This window comes from Mugil cephalus, chromosome 15, assembly GCF_022458985.1.
Source record: "Mugil cephalus isolate CIBA_MC_2020 chromosome 15, CIBA_Mcephalus_1.1, whole genome shotgun sequence".
NCBI lineage: Eukaryota > Metazoa > Chordata > Actinopteri > Mugiliformes > Mugilidae > Mugil > Mugil cephalus.
In genome coordinates, this window is record NC_061784.1 from 13,201,099 (window position 1) to 13,215,176 (window position 14,078).

Below are 14,078 nucleotides of genomic sequence, written 5' to 3' on the forward strand. Positions count from 1 at the left end.
GACTGTAACTCTTGTGTACTGCTGTGCTGTGGATTGTGCATATTCTGCCTGCTGTTTCTGGGTGATGACATATGGAGCTGTTGTGAAAAGGCCTTTTCTGCTGAAGTTCTACAATCCCCATTGTTGCGCACTGTGTGAGACATCTTCCCACCTGTGTGACACAACAGATTAATCTACAAAGATTTATTTCCCTTTGTTGTATCTCCTCATTTCCAGAGTATAATGGTCCTATTAGTTTGTGTCTATTTTTGTCAACTTAATCAGGGTGGTGCAGTGTGATTGAGCAGCACCAAGCTGCCAATTTTTATGTCAAGGCCCTTATGGATTGAAACATCAGTTCAGTTTAAATCTGTGCAAGAAATAAATCAAACTGTCATAAAATACATTTTGTTTTTGTCTACTTGGCAACAGCAAAGACAAACTATGGGTGTTGTTGTTGTTGCGTGGTTAGACACGGTTTGTGTGACACAGTCATTGATCGGTTAGTTCACTGTAAACATGTTATTGAGCTTTGCTTGCATGCACGATAGCAGCAGAAACTGTGTTTGACCTCGCATACTCTAGACCGGTGAACCCGAGCTGGTGAACCGTCGTTTCACTCTATCATTGTTTCCATAGATACCGGTCGGCACCTCACTCCCACTGGCTTACATAACCAGACACACACACGCACGCACACACAGTAGTTCTGTCTTTTATGGGTCTCCTTGTTTACCTTACACTATCTCCTTAGTCTGTTTAAGCTGCCCACTCACTTAAATGATGTCGAGTTTTAGTGGTAAATTAATTTCGGGGTCTTTCCGCGTGTTTGTTTTTAGAGTTCAGATAATTGGTTAGGGAATGGGTTTTTTTTTACTCCTGGATCTGATCGAGCTCTGAGGATGTTTGTCGATGCATTAGTCAGTCTGAATACCCTAGAGATAGTGTTACATAACACAACTCTACGTACTGTATGTATGGAAAGGCCAGTGGGCATACTGTAGTGGGTGTGTTTACATGAACACTTACACAGCTGATACTTGCGCTTGAATTAGGGAATGTTGCAATGCATATTCCTTCTCCTTACTCTCACATTAAAGAGCAAGGTTTTTAATACCATTTAACTCTGAGCTACTGGTAAAGACAGATATTATTATCTTATTTATGATTTTTCATATATTGTTTTAGGAGTAATAGTGTTTAAACACAAGCAAAACTGAGCCACATGAACTGTGTGAGCCGAATGATTATTTTTTGAATGGGCTCAAGGGGGCACCATTGTAGAGCTTGTGTGTAGGCTTGATGACGAAGGTGAAAGTTGTGCGACTGTTAATTTGCTGCAAGGGCCAATGCAGCTGAGCTGCGCATGCATTGTGTTGTAAAGGTTTAAAAGCTTGTTCATTATTCTTTCTTAAAACCTGCTTCACGTTTTCTTTTCTCCTCCAGTGAGTCGAATAATGAAGCCTGTCATCAAGGCACTTGGTACTGACAATCAGCGGCACAGCTTTAGGTGGAATGCGAGTGTTTCATTTGCAACAGCGCGCAGTGTTTCTGCGCTGTCAGTATCGCGAGTTAAAGAAAATATCTCCGTAATGTTGCCTCAAAACATGTGTGCAGGGCCGTTGTGCAAAAAACCAAATGCTTGCACATGCCGTGAAATAAAAGTGAAAGTTTCACTTTCATTCTGAGGATCTGTTCTGCCAGTACAAACAGGCAGTAAAAATAATACATCAGTTGCTGCGCTTGTTAAAACTGGTCTTAGGAATGCTGTAATGCAGAACTTTCACATGTGACTTTCTTAAGAAATTAAAAGGAGACATGTGAGCATGTCGTCCAAAATCAGCGCCACGCTCAGTGGTTTTCAATGAATAAATCAAGATTAAAGAGTGCTCACTAAAGGGCTGAACATTGGTTCTTGCAATGTGTTTAAACCAACAAAACCACAAAGATGTCACACAAAAAAATAGTCCTCTTATTTTTATTGTTGCTGGCGTGTTGGCAAGAGCTCAAAATGTCCACTTGATCATATGTTCTCAGAATAAATCAGGCTCCAAGTATGCCTGTGATCCGGAGCTGCATTGTCTGTTAAAAAAGAGATGGATTCTTGTGGGGTGGCGCCGCCGGTCATTAATTTTATCCTTCGTCCCAGTGAACCCCTGAACTGGCGTCTTACATCGACGCGTAAGCCTAAAGTAAACTTGTTTATCTCCTGGGTTCTCCTGTTAGACCGGGTTGCCGAGCATCCGGGGCGGTCTGGGCAACTGTTAGCATGGAGACATATTTGAGTGACAGGAGAAATAAAAGGTTTTCCATTGTGGCTGAGGGTGCAATTTAAATGATGAAGTGGCACAAGGATGATCAGAGAATAGACGGTGTTTATGAGCTGAGGCTGAGTCAGAGACGCAGACAAAAGAAAACTGTAAATCATCAATTAGCCAACTTAATCTGCAAAGTCAATAATCAGTGAAGTAGAAAAAAAAAATATTTTAGAGACATGATAATGATCTCATTCATGCACCAAGAAGTTCATTGTTGCACATTCTTAGCAGCTTCCATCAACCTTTTCTGTGTGGGCGTGGTGATAGTTTTATATTTCAGACTGTACGTGACGCTGGATGACATTACCCTGTCGCCCTCCTCTCAGCTCTGGCTTCAACTCTCCATTAACCACGGAACCCGATTCTGTTTGTTAGAGAAAGGCACAAAAAAAAAAGGTTGATTGGTGGGATAAGAGGAAAAGTTACGTTAAAATTCCACGATTGGAATAGCATGGGTGAAAGAAAGGGTGCAGAGGCAGCGGAGGAACCATTAAGATGTTGTGGTTGACTGTTTACTTTCAGGCTAAAAACAGGCTGTGACCCTGTGGTTTGTGTGTCTCTTTGGGTGTGTTTAGTCATCCCAGCCAAGCAAACCATGCCCATACAGTGAGTAGAAAGCCTCACGTGGCTCATTATTCATGTGAAAAAATCTGCTTAAATTAAGTTTATTGCACGTGGTGCATTACAACAAACATCCTGGGTTAATTGTTTGAATGAGAAAAATGATTAGGTGGGACTTCCTGTTCTTCTAAAACAATCGAGGGACTACTTTACATCAAAAAGCTGAGAAGGTAGATTAGACAGAGTTAAGTCTGTGTGCATGAGCACTGAGATTGATAATGTTTGACTGAGTCAGTATAAACACGACTGACTAATCAGGTCAAGCAAACAAGAAAGCGACAAACCTGAGTAGCTTGTCAGGGAGCCACTGTCATCCAGCAGCCACCGTGGACCTACCAGAGCCAAGCGTGAAACATGCAGATAAACAGATTTGTAGATTTTCTTTCTTTCTTTTTTTTTTTTAATCATAACCACTTCCTCATCACACCCCTTTATCTCTTCCTGCAAATTCCCCCAAGGTGATTGGTTAGCCTCCGCGCCGTCCTCGATTGGCTTGCAGTTAATGGAGGGACAAAAACAATCTGCTGTTTGTGTTTGTGTAAGAGTGAGTGAGTCTGTCTTAATACTTGGCTGTTGTACTCCCCTAGGGGATGGCACGCCTCTCTAACTGACTTTGGCACCGTGCCTCCATGTGCTTCTTTGCCACCTTTAACCGCTTCCTCGCCAGATGGTTGGTGTGAAGTAACACCTTAAACGACAAATGTGGAAAGTTGTTAATGATTCCCCAAAAAAATCTTACTTTTCCGTTCTGTAAACAATTGTTCAGCATTATAGTTAATATTTGTGTGGTTTGGTTTGGATTATTTACATTCAAATGTAGCTCTTATAATGTTATAAACACTGGAGAAAATAATACAATTGATGCAGCGGAAGCAGAGATACTATTATTGTCTTCAAAACCAATCAGGCATAACATTAGGACCACCTGTGTATTGTCACAAAATGCTCAGTGGTATTTTCTCTCCTGTCAGTGGTTTTAATGTTGTGGGTGTCTGTGTGTGTATAACATGTGTGAGGATACAGTATGTGTTGTCAGTACAGATGTGAGGCTACAGTGAAAGGCAGCACACGTTCAGTTATGTGTGAATTACACCTGACTCGTAGTCTTTTCATAGATGATGTTGAAGTTTTGTTGTTTACACACCTACACACATGACCTCCTGGGCGAAGCGCTCCACGGGGCTGAAGTCATGACAATAGTGGCGTAAACACGTCACCTAAGGGTCGTTATCTCCCGAGAGATGTCGACAATCCTACCTGTGGAGAAAAAGACGGGAAAGATACGGGACGGACAAAATGATTCAGATGATTGAAATGAATGAATTTATGCCACTTAGTTGTTTGTCTTGCGTGTGAAAGATTTTTGTTGTGTATTTGTCCATTGTAACTGATTTTAAAGTGTTGAGAGTTGAGATTCCTTGATTACGGCATGTAATTAGGGCTAGACCTAAACATTTCACTGTACTTCCTGCAAGATTTGTTTTTTTTTGTAGATAAGGGGCCGGAGGCTAATTTACGCTTTAAAACTTGGCTAAGTCTCTGGTCCCTTTTCAGGAAGTTTTTGCTATCAAGAATAACTTTTACCACAACTTTTTACGTATGATGTTGTAGTACTCCTGCATAGTACATTTTTTAAAACATCTTTAAAGCATTCAAATGTATATTTTTCTCGCTGCTTGACGTCCTCTTTATCTTTGACACGCATCTGCTAATGAAGATTAACAGTCAACTTTCACAACAAATATGTTTTGTCTGCGCCCGTGCTCGCGATCCTTCCTGTTTGTGTTTGGCTTTGTTTCCTCCTCTGTAAATGGGTGTGTCTGCCCTCAGTAATCCTACACCATTAACACATTGAGGTTACTGTAACTGGCTAAACAGCCTCGACCAGTGAGTACAGAGACTCGGGAGTCTTACTCACACCCACATGCCTGGTATTGGCTGCCTGAACCGAGCGAGAAGCATGCCGTTCTGCTGCGCTTTACTGCCAAGCAAGGGGAAACAAAAGGAAAGGAAACAGGTGTGTGAGAGAAGACGCTAGAAAGAAAGAAGTTTCTGGTCGCCCTAACAGTTTTTTAAGTGAGAGGAGTTGGGCAGTTTGAAAATGGGAGAGAAGAAACACGATTAGGGAGAGGGCATGCGAGAACCTCCCGAACTTCCCAAACCACCCAATCAAGCTGCGTTCGTGGAATTGGATCCCTCCCTTGTTCACCACCTGAGAGCGAAGAAAGACAAATGTGCCTCAGAGGACTGAGGAAGGCAGAGAGGGAAACAACCGAAGGCACAGGTGAGGCTGAAAGCCTGGCACGTAAAGAGAAGGCTGTCCATCTTCAGCAGCAAAATAAAAGTGCCTCTCAAACTAAAACTAAAAGACTCTGAGACAGAGCTGGGACGGGACTCTGAGAGAAAGTGTCCGAACTCTCAGGAGAGGTGTGTATCCGTAACAACAAAGCAATGAGCTCACCGTCTCCGGATTGAATGAAGTCAACATAAAGAGAAGAAACTCTGAGAGGAAACTGGATACCAAAATGTGGACAAAGGGGACATGAAGAAAAGGATTTTAATATTGCCTGAGCTTCCTGTTTGAATCCTCCTTTGCCCCCAAAGCTTTGCCTTTCTGTCATTTCAACAGTTTTTTATTTTATTTCCTACTGACTGAGTGCTGTTAAACCATCATGTAGGGTCTCCTCAATCGCTCTGAGGAGGGCCACTTCGTCACGTCAGACTGCCGGGAGTGGGTTGAGCTCCCACGGCTTGTGGGTCTGACAGTGGAGCCATGTCTCTAGAAGACGTGAGGAGCACTTGCAGCCACGGGGCCGAAAGTGTTGCTTCGGACCACTGCGACGGCCTTTCTCTGGGCCGAGGTCAGGACCGGGATCTGGAGACCCCGACCCAAGGGCAGGATGGGATAGTCCTGGAGCGCATCGCCTCGCTGTCGCTGGACATGTTTGACCCCAGCGACTTCACCGGGAGGTTTGCGAAGATCCAGTCTAAGTCCAGAAAGAGGACGAGGATCATTCGAGGTAGGTGGAGACGAGCTCTGGAGCTTTTGTTTCATATTTTTAAGATGCTGTATTAGGGTGCACAAAACAAGAGACGCCGCCGTGCTGCTTTGGCGATAAACCAGGATTCTTTAAATACGAATGCTAATTTGTCATGACCTGAGGGGTTTTAAGGCTGTAAAGGGTCGAAAGGCTGGTTGAACATCCAGCTGAAATAATGATCCTCAGCTCCCTGGCTGGAATGTGGGTGTGCAGGGTTTTTTTTATCTAGCCTGGGATTTCAGTTTGAGTTTCAGATCTCTAACTGCCTGTTTAGACCCCTCTGTCTATCTCCACATATGCCCTAACAAAGGTCTTTTTTTTTTTTTACTGGGACTCAAGAACTAGACTTGACAAGTGCCTTTGTTGTGGCTTTTGTAGACCCTCTGAAAAGTGATACCTTGTGTGTCTTGAGAAAACAGCACGAGATTACTCCACTAATCTTCGTTCTGCAGAAAGACAGAAGGACTGTGCGGTTTTGGCCTCAGATGGAATCGGAGTATTTTCGTGTTTTTCCCCAAACCATTTGTTCTTTCTCAGCTTACCTTAACTTCTGGGAGTTTCATGTCCAAACACTTCCAGCTGTGGGAGAGTGCAAAGACCCGAAGTAGTCAGTCAAAGTGTAATAGAGCTTGGAGGAGGGCTAAATCCAATAGTAATACCGCAGAGTTTTATTTGGCAATCACAACACTCCTGGAACACATATTGCGGTTGGACATTTTGGATTTTCTTTGCCTGAACTCGTAACCTTTTAACTGCACAATGATCTGTTTATCTGCGTTTCTTGCCCTTTGTCCTTGTCTCTTGTCTCTCCCTGTTCAAAACTACAATAGTGTGTGTGTGTTTGTGTGTTTGTTCTCGGAAGGTCACAGTCAGGTCCAAATCAAGAGCAGGCCTTGCAGATGGTACATTTTAACATTTATTATCTGGCTACTTATTAAGGAGCGAGTACTCAGGGAATGCTAAAGAGTTCAAGCAAAAAGGATCATGTCAGAGAGATGTATAAGGTAAAGTAATTTCAAAGATCATGGCGTATCAGGGTTACATCATTTTTTTTTTTTTTAGCTGAACTTCAAAACAACAGAGAAAAATGTGCGTACTGTGAACGCTGAGAGGGGAAATCTGAGGTGAGGTGGTGCCTTTGTAACAAAATACCACCTGCACAAACACATCTAAACAGTGTCATCTCAATGAATGAGCTCATGGTTTATGAAGGCCAAATCGTTAGCATGAGAAATTCCACGAAATTGAATATTATGGAGCTTCTATGTTTACAGAGGCTTTGATATTAAGGAGACAAGTATGCTTGGCATGAAACACACACGCACACGCACACACACACACACACACACATTCTTCACCAGAGTCATCTGTTTGATCAACCCAGCTGTGTCAAGGAGACACTACTGTGTGAACGCTGGGCTTCAAACGGCCCCTCTGTGGTCGTGTTGGTTGTGTGCAGCTATTTATTTACTTACGCACTGTTTTTGTGTGAGAGTGTGTAGCGTATCGATGGTGCGGTCAAACGCCCGCATGCACACACCAGGTGAGCAAATGACGTTCAGTCGCATTGTCCTGGTTTCCACAGACGGTCCGCGTCTGTCGTGCTTGCGACCGAGTCAGTTTGATGCCGAGCTGCAGCGCTTAAAGGATCAGATTAAGAGAAATCAATTAATGTCGTAATTGACACCCAGCAAGTTTCCATCTTATCCATCGGGAGAATTTCCTGCCTTTCTTTGTCAAATGTGGAAATAAAAGGGTTAGCTGCTCAAAAATCTGCCAGAATGAAGCGATTATGTACGATCATGCATGAATCCGCGATGGGCCGAACACTTTTTTCCATCCCGCCACTGGATCTCAGGGCTAACACAGAGAGACGCACAAACGCACCTACAGCACCTACAGGTTTTAGAATCACCCGTTAATCTAACCAACATGTCTTTGTACGGTGGGAGGAAGCGGGAGTACCCGGAGGGATCTCACGCTAACACGGGGAGAACATGCAAACCCCACACAGAGAGAGGCCTTTATTTGTAGTTCCATAGTCAAAGCAGGGATAAATTAAGATGCTTAAAAATAAAATAAATTTGAATAGATGCTTTTCCTTTCTCTCACACGATAGTTAACTAAACATACAAAAGCAGATGACTAACGGAGGAAATAATCGGATTAATGTATAATGGAGACATTAGTGGGAAATCCCTTTGAAGCAAATGGACTGCAGTGCATGTCTGCTTAATTTGTCTGCGCGCATGTATGAATACACATGTGTGCGTGTGTGTGTGTGTGTGTGTGGAGGAGTCGCATTCCAACAGCTGGCATGCCCAGGCCCCTGCTCAGAATGTGAGGAATCCTAGGGGCTCCACGAGGGTGTGCGATTCTTCGTGTCTGCGATTTCCACTTGAAAGCCCCATAAATGTGTGTCACTGTGACTCCGTGGCGAACACGTGCCCCGGTTCTAATTGTAGGTCAACAATTTGAATGCGTTTTCATGCATTACGCGCGAGCGGCGCTCCGACGAACGCTTGACACTTGCGCTTTTCTCTCCGCGCAGCCAAAACAGCTGCTCCCTCTTCGTCGAGGGAGCATCGGGCGAAGCAGGTCAACTGCCAGAGAGACAAACCGCATCTGAATTTGGAAAGCCGCTTTTTTGTGAAAATTATATTCCGAGATCGTCGGCTTGACCTGATTGGCTGAATCGTCTCGATTCGGCGAGCGGGTTTAGACGGAGCGTTCGATTTGCTGACGCTGTCGAGCGCTGGGGGGGCTGTTAATACACTTCTAAAGTAGAAGTTGCAGACAGGAATATATTCCAGTTAGATTCCTCCTCCCTTGAGATTGGACTGTAATTGTCTGTTAATGTGAACCAGGCCACCCTGTGCTTGGTAGCTCTCTTGTGAGTGGCAGCTTCTCATGATACCGTCTTACGCACTTTCTATTCTTCCCTCTGCCCTCCTCCTCTCTCAAGCCTTCACGTGTCCCGTGGCACTTCCGCCGTTCTTCCGGGGAATTGCACGATGACCCTAATTAACCACTTGTGCTTCCATTCTCATTCACTCAACCGATGCCATACCTTTCTGCTTAGACGGTGGAACGAGAACATGTGCATTCAGCGGAGAGGAAGGAAGAACAAATGAAATACCTGCTGGGAAACTATAAAGCATAAAAGTTAACTGAAGGATGTCTCTCCTTTTTTTTTTTTTTTTTTTCCCGTAAGCTCTCCAGTGTTATCTTAGACAATAAACTACTTTGATTTGATTTCTCAGGCAATATTTCACGGCTGAGGCGCTTTACTTGCGAAACACAAAGACTTATTTCACTGTGCACTTAGCGGCGTTAAATATCGATTGTTTGAAAACTATCATGTGTCACGGCACCAGAAATGATTCCAAAACATTAATTTACTTGCTGAGCAGAAAATGGAGACATCCAGGTAACCGGACCCTTTACAGCGTTTGCAAATGATGACCAAGTTCATTTTGTGCGGTCCAATTTAATTTACTTTTTTTTTTTACCGTCAAACATACAGGTTACAGCTAGACTAATACGTCTGGCCAATATAACAGCCAGCATGAGTGTGTGTTGGAAAGAAAGTATGGAAGACAAATGTCATTTAACTTGTTATGTAAACTCGGCCCTAAATATTGTATAGTTCGTATTTGTGTCAGTTTACTTGATTTGCCAACAAAGCCTCTCTGGTATGAGGGCAGACTATCCTGTCTATCTTTATTTATTTAAGGTCTTTTTTGCCTTCCAATTTAAAAAAAAATCTTTTTTTTTTACCAGGGTGTTTCTACGTGTCTGCGTAACGTCTACACAAGTAGTGCAGCTACAAAAATTAATTAACTGATACTCTGCGCCTCTATTTCTAATATTTAATAAGTTAGGATTTATGTTACATTAGACTGGATTAGTTTTATGAACAGACTCTGTGTGAATCATCTGCCTAGCTTTTTTTTTTAGAAATTGATAAACGCTACTATTTTGTAGTAAGAAGAAGCAATCACCAAATCTGGAAACTGAAAGGCAAAAAAAAAAAAAAGTCACTTCCTCCAAACGCAGTTCAAATTAGTTCGCGGCATTAACATATCTGATGCGGTGACGCCGGTGACCAGCGTTTCCTGGCTGTTTGCTGGTGCAGCCTGCCAGTCACCGCTTCCCTGGGCTCTCATTGGTCGAGGCGGGCTCGCGCCGTGCTCACTCAGCACAACGCAGAGTGGAAATGGACAACAGTGACGAGGACATTAGTCCTTTCCACCTTTTATACGTTCACTGTCCCCTCTGCTCTTCTCCTCCCTCGTTGTTCCTCACGCGGTAGTTTTCATCTCCCCATCTGCACAGATCCCCTCCATGCAGTACTATCTGCTGCTCTCTCTCTCTCTCTCTCTCTCTCCCTCTCTCTCCCTCTCTCTCCCCATCTTTCCTCTAAGAGGATTGGCTGCCTGCGTCTACCAACATCTGTGTATCACTGTCCTGAGAGAGCAAAACAGAGAGGGGATGGGGGGTGTTAGCCAGCGAGATAGCAACACAGAGCTCAGGCAAGGCTGAGCACCGCTGCCTTTCTCTCTGACACACACACACACACACACACACACACACGCGCGCGCGCGCTCTCATTATCGGACACGCACGCACACGCACGGCGGCAGACAGCCGCAGCATCCGCATCGCTCGCTGCCCGCCCGCATCCTTCTCTCCCCCCTCTCTCCGAAAGCCTTTCCCCCCTTTCGGAGCGCTCTCTCCTCTTTCTCTCGCTCGCGCCGTCCGCAACGCCTCATCCTGCCGTCCTGTCCCCGGTCTGCTGTCTGTCACCGTGGCGACATTGCCTCCGCAGCCATGGCGACCAGCCAGCAGGATTCAGGCTTCTTTGACATCAGCATCAAGTCTCTGCTCAAGTCCTTAGGAGGCAGTGAGTACAGCTCAACCGACCGCAGTTGTTGTTTTTTGTTTGGCCGCTCGTCCACGGTTCCGTGGACGGTGTGTGAGTGTGTCTGTGTGCTGTGAGGCTGAAAGCAGGCGGCGTGTCAATATCCAATAATATATCTGTGTTTGTCAGTGTTACATAATGGAACAATGGAAGGCAAGTAGTGGAGAAAGTGGAGGTAGCTGCTCCTGGGGCTGTGAATCTGGCTCCTCAGCAGTTTTCCCTTTTAATTATACACGACATTACTCAGCAAAACTCGGCATTTGACTTTGTTACAGTCTTTGCCCCGTGCAGAAATTGTTATCTCTAAAGCTCAACTAAAATACGATAGATGACTGTGCATTAATCATTCTCCCAAACCTATTAAATGTGTTGTTTACGTCTCCAGAGACCTGGATATGTTAATGAGCACCTCAGCCAGTGTTTACCAAACAGAACGCGAAGCTGCCGTTCGTCGCTCCGGATCCCCGGCCGCATCACCAACCCTGACACTCTTTAACTGGACATACTGTACTTTTCGGCGTCGGCCTTATAAATCTGAGACGTTGCAGCAGTGAGCAGAAATCACCGCTGTCTTATTGCCCCTGTGGGACTCGTTCTCTAAATCTGCATCCTCTAAATCAACCCGGAGCGACGTTCACTGTTGTTGCTCCGGTTGTTTTCTTGTTGATTTAGAGGATGCAGGGGCCGGTTGTGCCGCGGTGATTTTCATATATTGACCGAACGCTGCTTGCACGCCGTGTGTGAGTAGCCATTAGATTTCATAACAGGGTATCGGTGTGTGTGCGCGCGCTTCGCAGGGCAGCTGTGTGGAGCTTGTGTTTTGAAGGTTACTGTCAGCAGGGGTTACGTTGGTGTAAGGGTGTAATGGGATGTTGTGACGGTTCCTCCTCAGCCATTTATGATGATGTAATAAAAAAAAAATATATATATAAAAGAAAAAGATGAGGGTGCGAGTGAGCCGTTTCCTGATTTATAGTTAAACTTGTTTCAGCTAGAGCTCCGTATTGAGGCTTCTCCGATCCAAGGTCACGACAAAGGAAGCCAAGAAACAGGTTCGAGATCCTCGGCCTACGTAACTCGACGAGTGAGCTCACCAGATGAAAGGCTGACCTCATCATGTCGAAGTTGTTACACCTCGTTCCACACCTTTTGACCTATATCAGCTATGTAATCTGTCAGCAGGTAATAATAATAACAGGATATTTGGTTTTTCCCCCTGCTCTCAGGGCTTTCATTAGCGACGTGTGCAGCGGTGCCGTATCGCTGTGTTTTTAATTAGAGCGGAGGACTGACGCTACAGTTTGTCTGACAACACGCAGGTTTGGCTCTGCCGGGTCTTGTCGAGAGCAGCCAGCGTGCGTTTCTGGGAGCTGTCCGCGTGTTTAGAAGTGACTCATTGCAATCCACGTTACTTAGACACTGACAACAAACTCTGCAAGCGAGCACAGGACCCGAGTTTCTTTTTTACGACTCGAGGAGACGCGCTGGAATTGATATCGGCCTTAATTTTTCGACTTTTAAACGAGGACTTGCGTCACTCGCGCGCTGTCGCACAGCGGTGGTTTGCCGTGATTCATCACTTCAGTATGTTTGTCTGACGTGATGGATGAAGGTAAACTTGACCCTACGCTGTGAAGCCTTTCATTTCCCACAGTCGAGTAAAACGTCTCTATCGGCTCCATCCAGCCGATACTCCAAAACCCAAGAAAATGTTTTCACACTCTTTTCAAACTCTTTCCTTCTTGGAAGAAATTTCTCTGCATTTCAGAGAAAAGCATCAGACTTTTCAGAAGGTGTCTTTCTTTCTTTCTTTTGATCTGTTTTTCCTTTCAATCTCTTAGATTGCATTTTCTGCGCATAGCAAAGAAAAGCATCAAATGTACACATTTCAGGAGTTTCTTTCTTTCTTTGAAAAAAAAAATTCTCAGCGTGTCACAGAAAAGCCTGAAATTTTCACATTTCTGATGCTTTTGTGTTTTCTTCTCTCCTCTGATCTTCCTTAAAGAATGTATCCCTTCGTCGACGAAAAGCATCACAGTCGCACATTCCTGAATCTTTCTTTCTTCCTCTCTTTGTTGCTGTTGCTCACGCCGTACGTTAAACAAACGTTTTAGGACATAAAACACAAAAAGCCTCGTATTGACCACGCAGGACGGACTTTCGCCGAATCATCTCTTAAAACGCTGACTCTTGCGATCCTCCGCACGAGTCCCCCGAGGATCTGCTCCGTCGCGTTCCATTAGCAGCTTTATTGGACGACGTGACGTCTTCCTTCTGTCTTCCCTCTGCCGACATGCGTGAGGATCAAACGCACGCTCGTACGCGTTCACGTGCCTTTAATTTGTGTCGCCGTGGAGCTGTGGCGGATTGTGTCTGTTTAGAGTCTGCCTCGTATTTGCTGAATCAGATTAGTAGCCGTTTGCCTGAACTTAGTTTTCCTGACGTACCTCGTCGCGCACGTGTGTGTGTGTGTGTGTGTGTGTGTGTGGATTTGTGAGCTTGTGTGTCTGTGGGTATGAGTAGGGGTCAGTGGGAGTGGTGGGTATGTAAGAGAGTGACCGACAGCGGCCTATATATAGCGCCTCCCTCCTCCCCTCGGCTCTCTCTCGGAGCAGTGTTGAAATTCCAACCCAACTCTTCTGGTCAGATCAGACTTTACTTAACTGCTACTGACAACTTAAGGACAGCCACAGAGCCACTTTCAAAGACGCACTTTATTTCAGTACTTTTTTTTTTTTTTTTTTTTTCCCAAATGGGCTTCAAGGATCCCAAGGTCACAGGAACTGTTGTTCAAGGAAACGATGGCAGGTCGGAGGCGGGGCAGAATTTGAAACTGATAGTTGGTTTGTAGTCTCATATAGCGCTCAAGCATGGGGCCTTACGCAGCCTGTGATCTATCCGAGCGTCCGCTGGAGCAGGAGGGTGGAATATTTCTCAATCCCCGCTGGTAGAGTTCGCTCACGACGGAATCAGTTGGCACCGGTCGCCACTTCTTTTATCCCGGGGAGAGACGCTCTCGCACCATCTCTTCCTCTGCGATTGCGACTCTGTCGGCTCCGAGGAGCCAAGTCATCTTCACGTGGGCAGTTTTTTTTTTTTCTCTCTGGCTATGGCTCCCGGATACGGTCCGTGGATACGGAACACCTTCCCGTGCGATTTGGATTGAATGCGGGATGCAGCTGTGATGCCGCTGTC

General features: G+C 45.0%; 1 protein-coding gene and 1 long non-coding RNA gene across 6 annotated transcripts in view; one reads left to right on the top strand and one right to left on the bottom strand.

Annotated features, from left to right (window-relative positions):
• Positions 1–2,337: 2,337 nt before the first annotated feature.
• LOC125020951 lies at positions 2,338–3,573 on the bottom strand. The gene is made up of 2 exons (XR_007114295.1): positions 3,203–3,573; positions 2,338–2,661 (listed from the first exon to the last, which is right to left on the bottom strand). It is a non-coding gene; the product is annotated as an uncharacterized LOC125020951 (long non-coding RNA).
• Positions 3,574–4,835: 1,262 nt separating this feature from the next.
• The window catches only part of fryb (furry homolog b (Drosophila)), a 48,178-nt gene continuing 38,935 nt past the window's right edge, over positions 4,836–14,078 (top strand). For 2 of the 5 annotated variants that reach the window (XM_047606631.1, XM_047606633.1), the window contains exon 1: positions 4,837–5,938. In XM_047606631.1, coding sequence (XP_047462587.1) covers positions 5,692–5,938 — 247 coding nt within the window. In that variant the 5' untranslated portion in view covers positions 4,837–5,691. Of the gene's footprint in view, positions 5,939–10,548; positions 10,866–14,078 lie in introns of those variants that run through there. The other 3 variants (XM_047606634.1, XM_047606635.1, XM_047606636.1) reach the window with 3 other exon arrangements.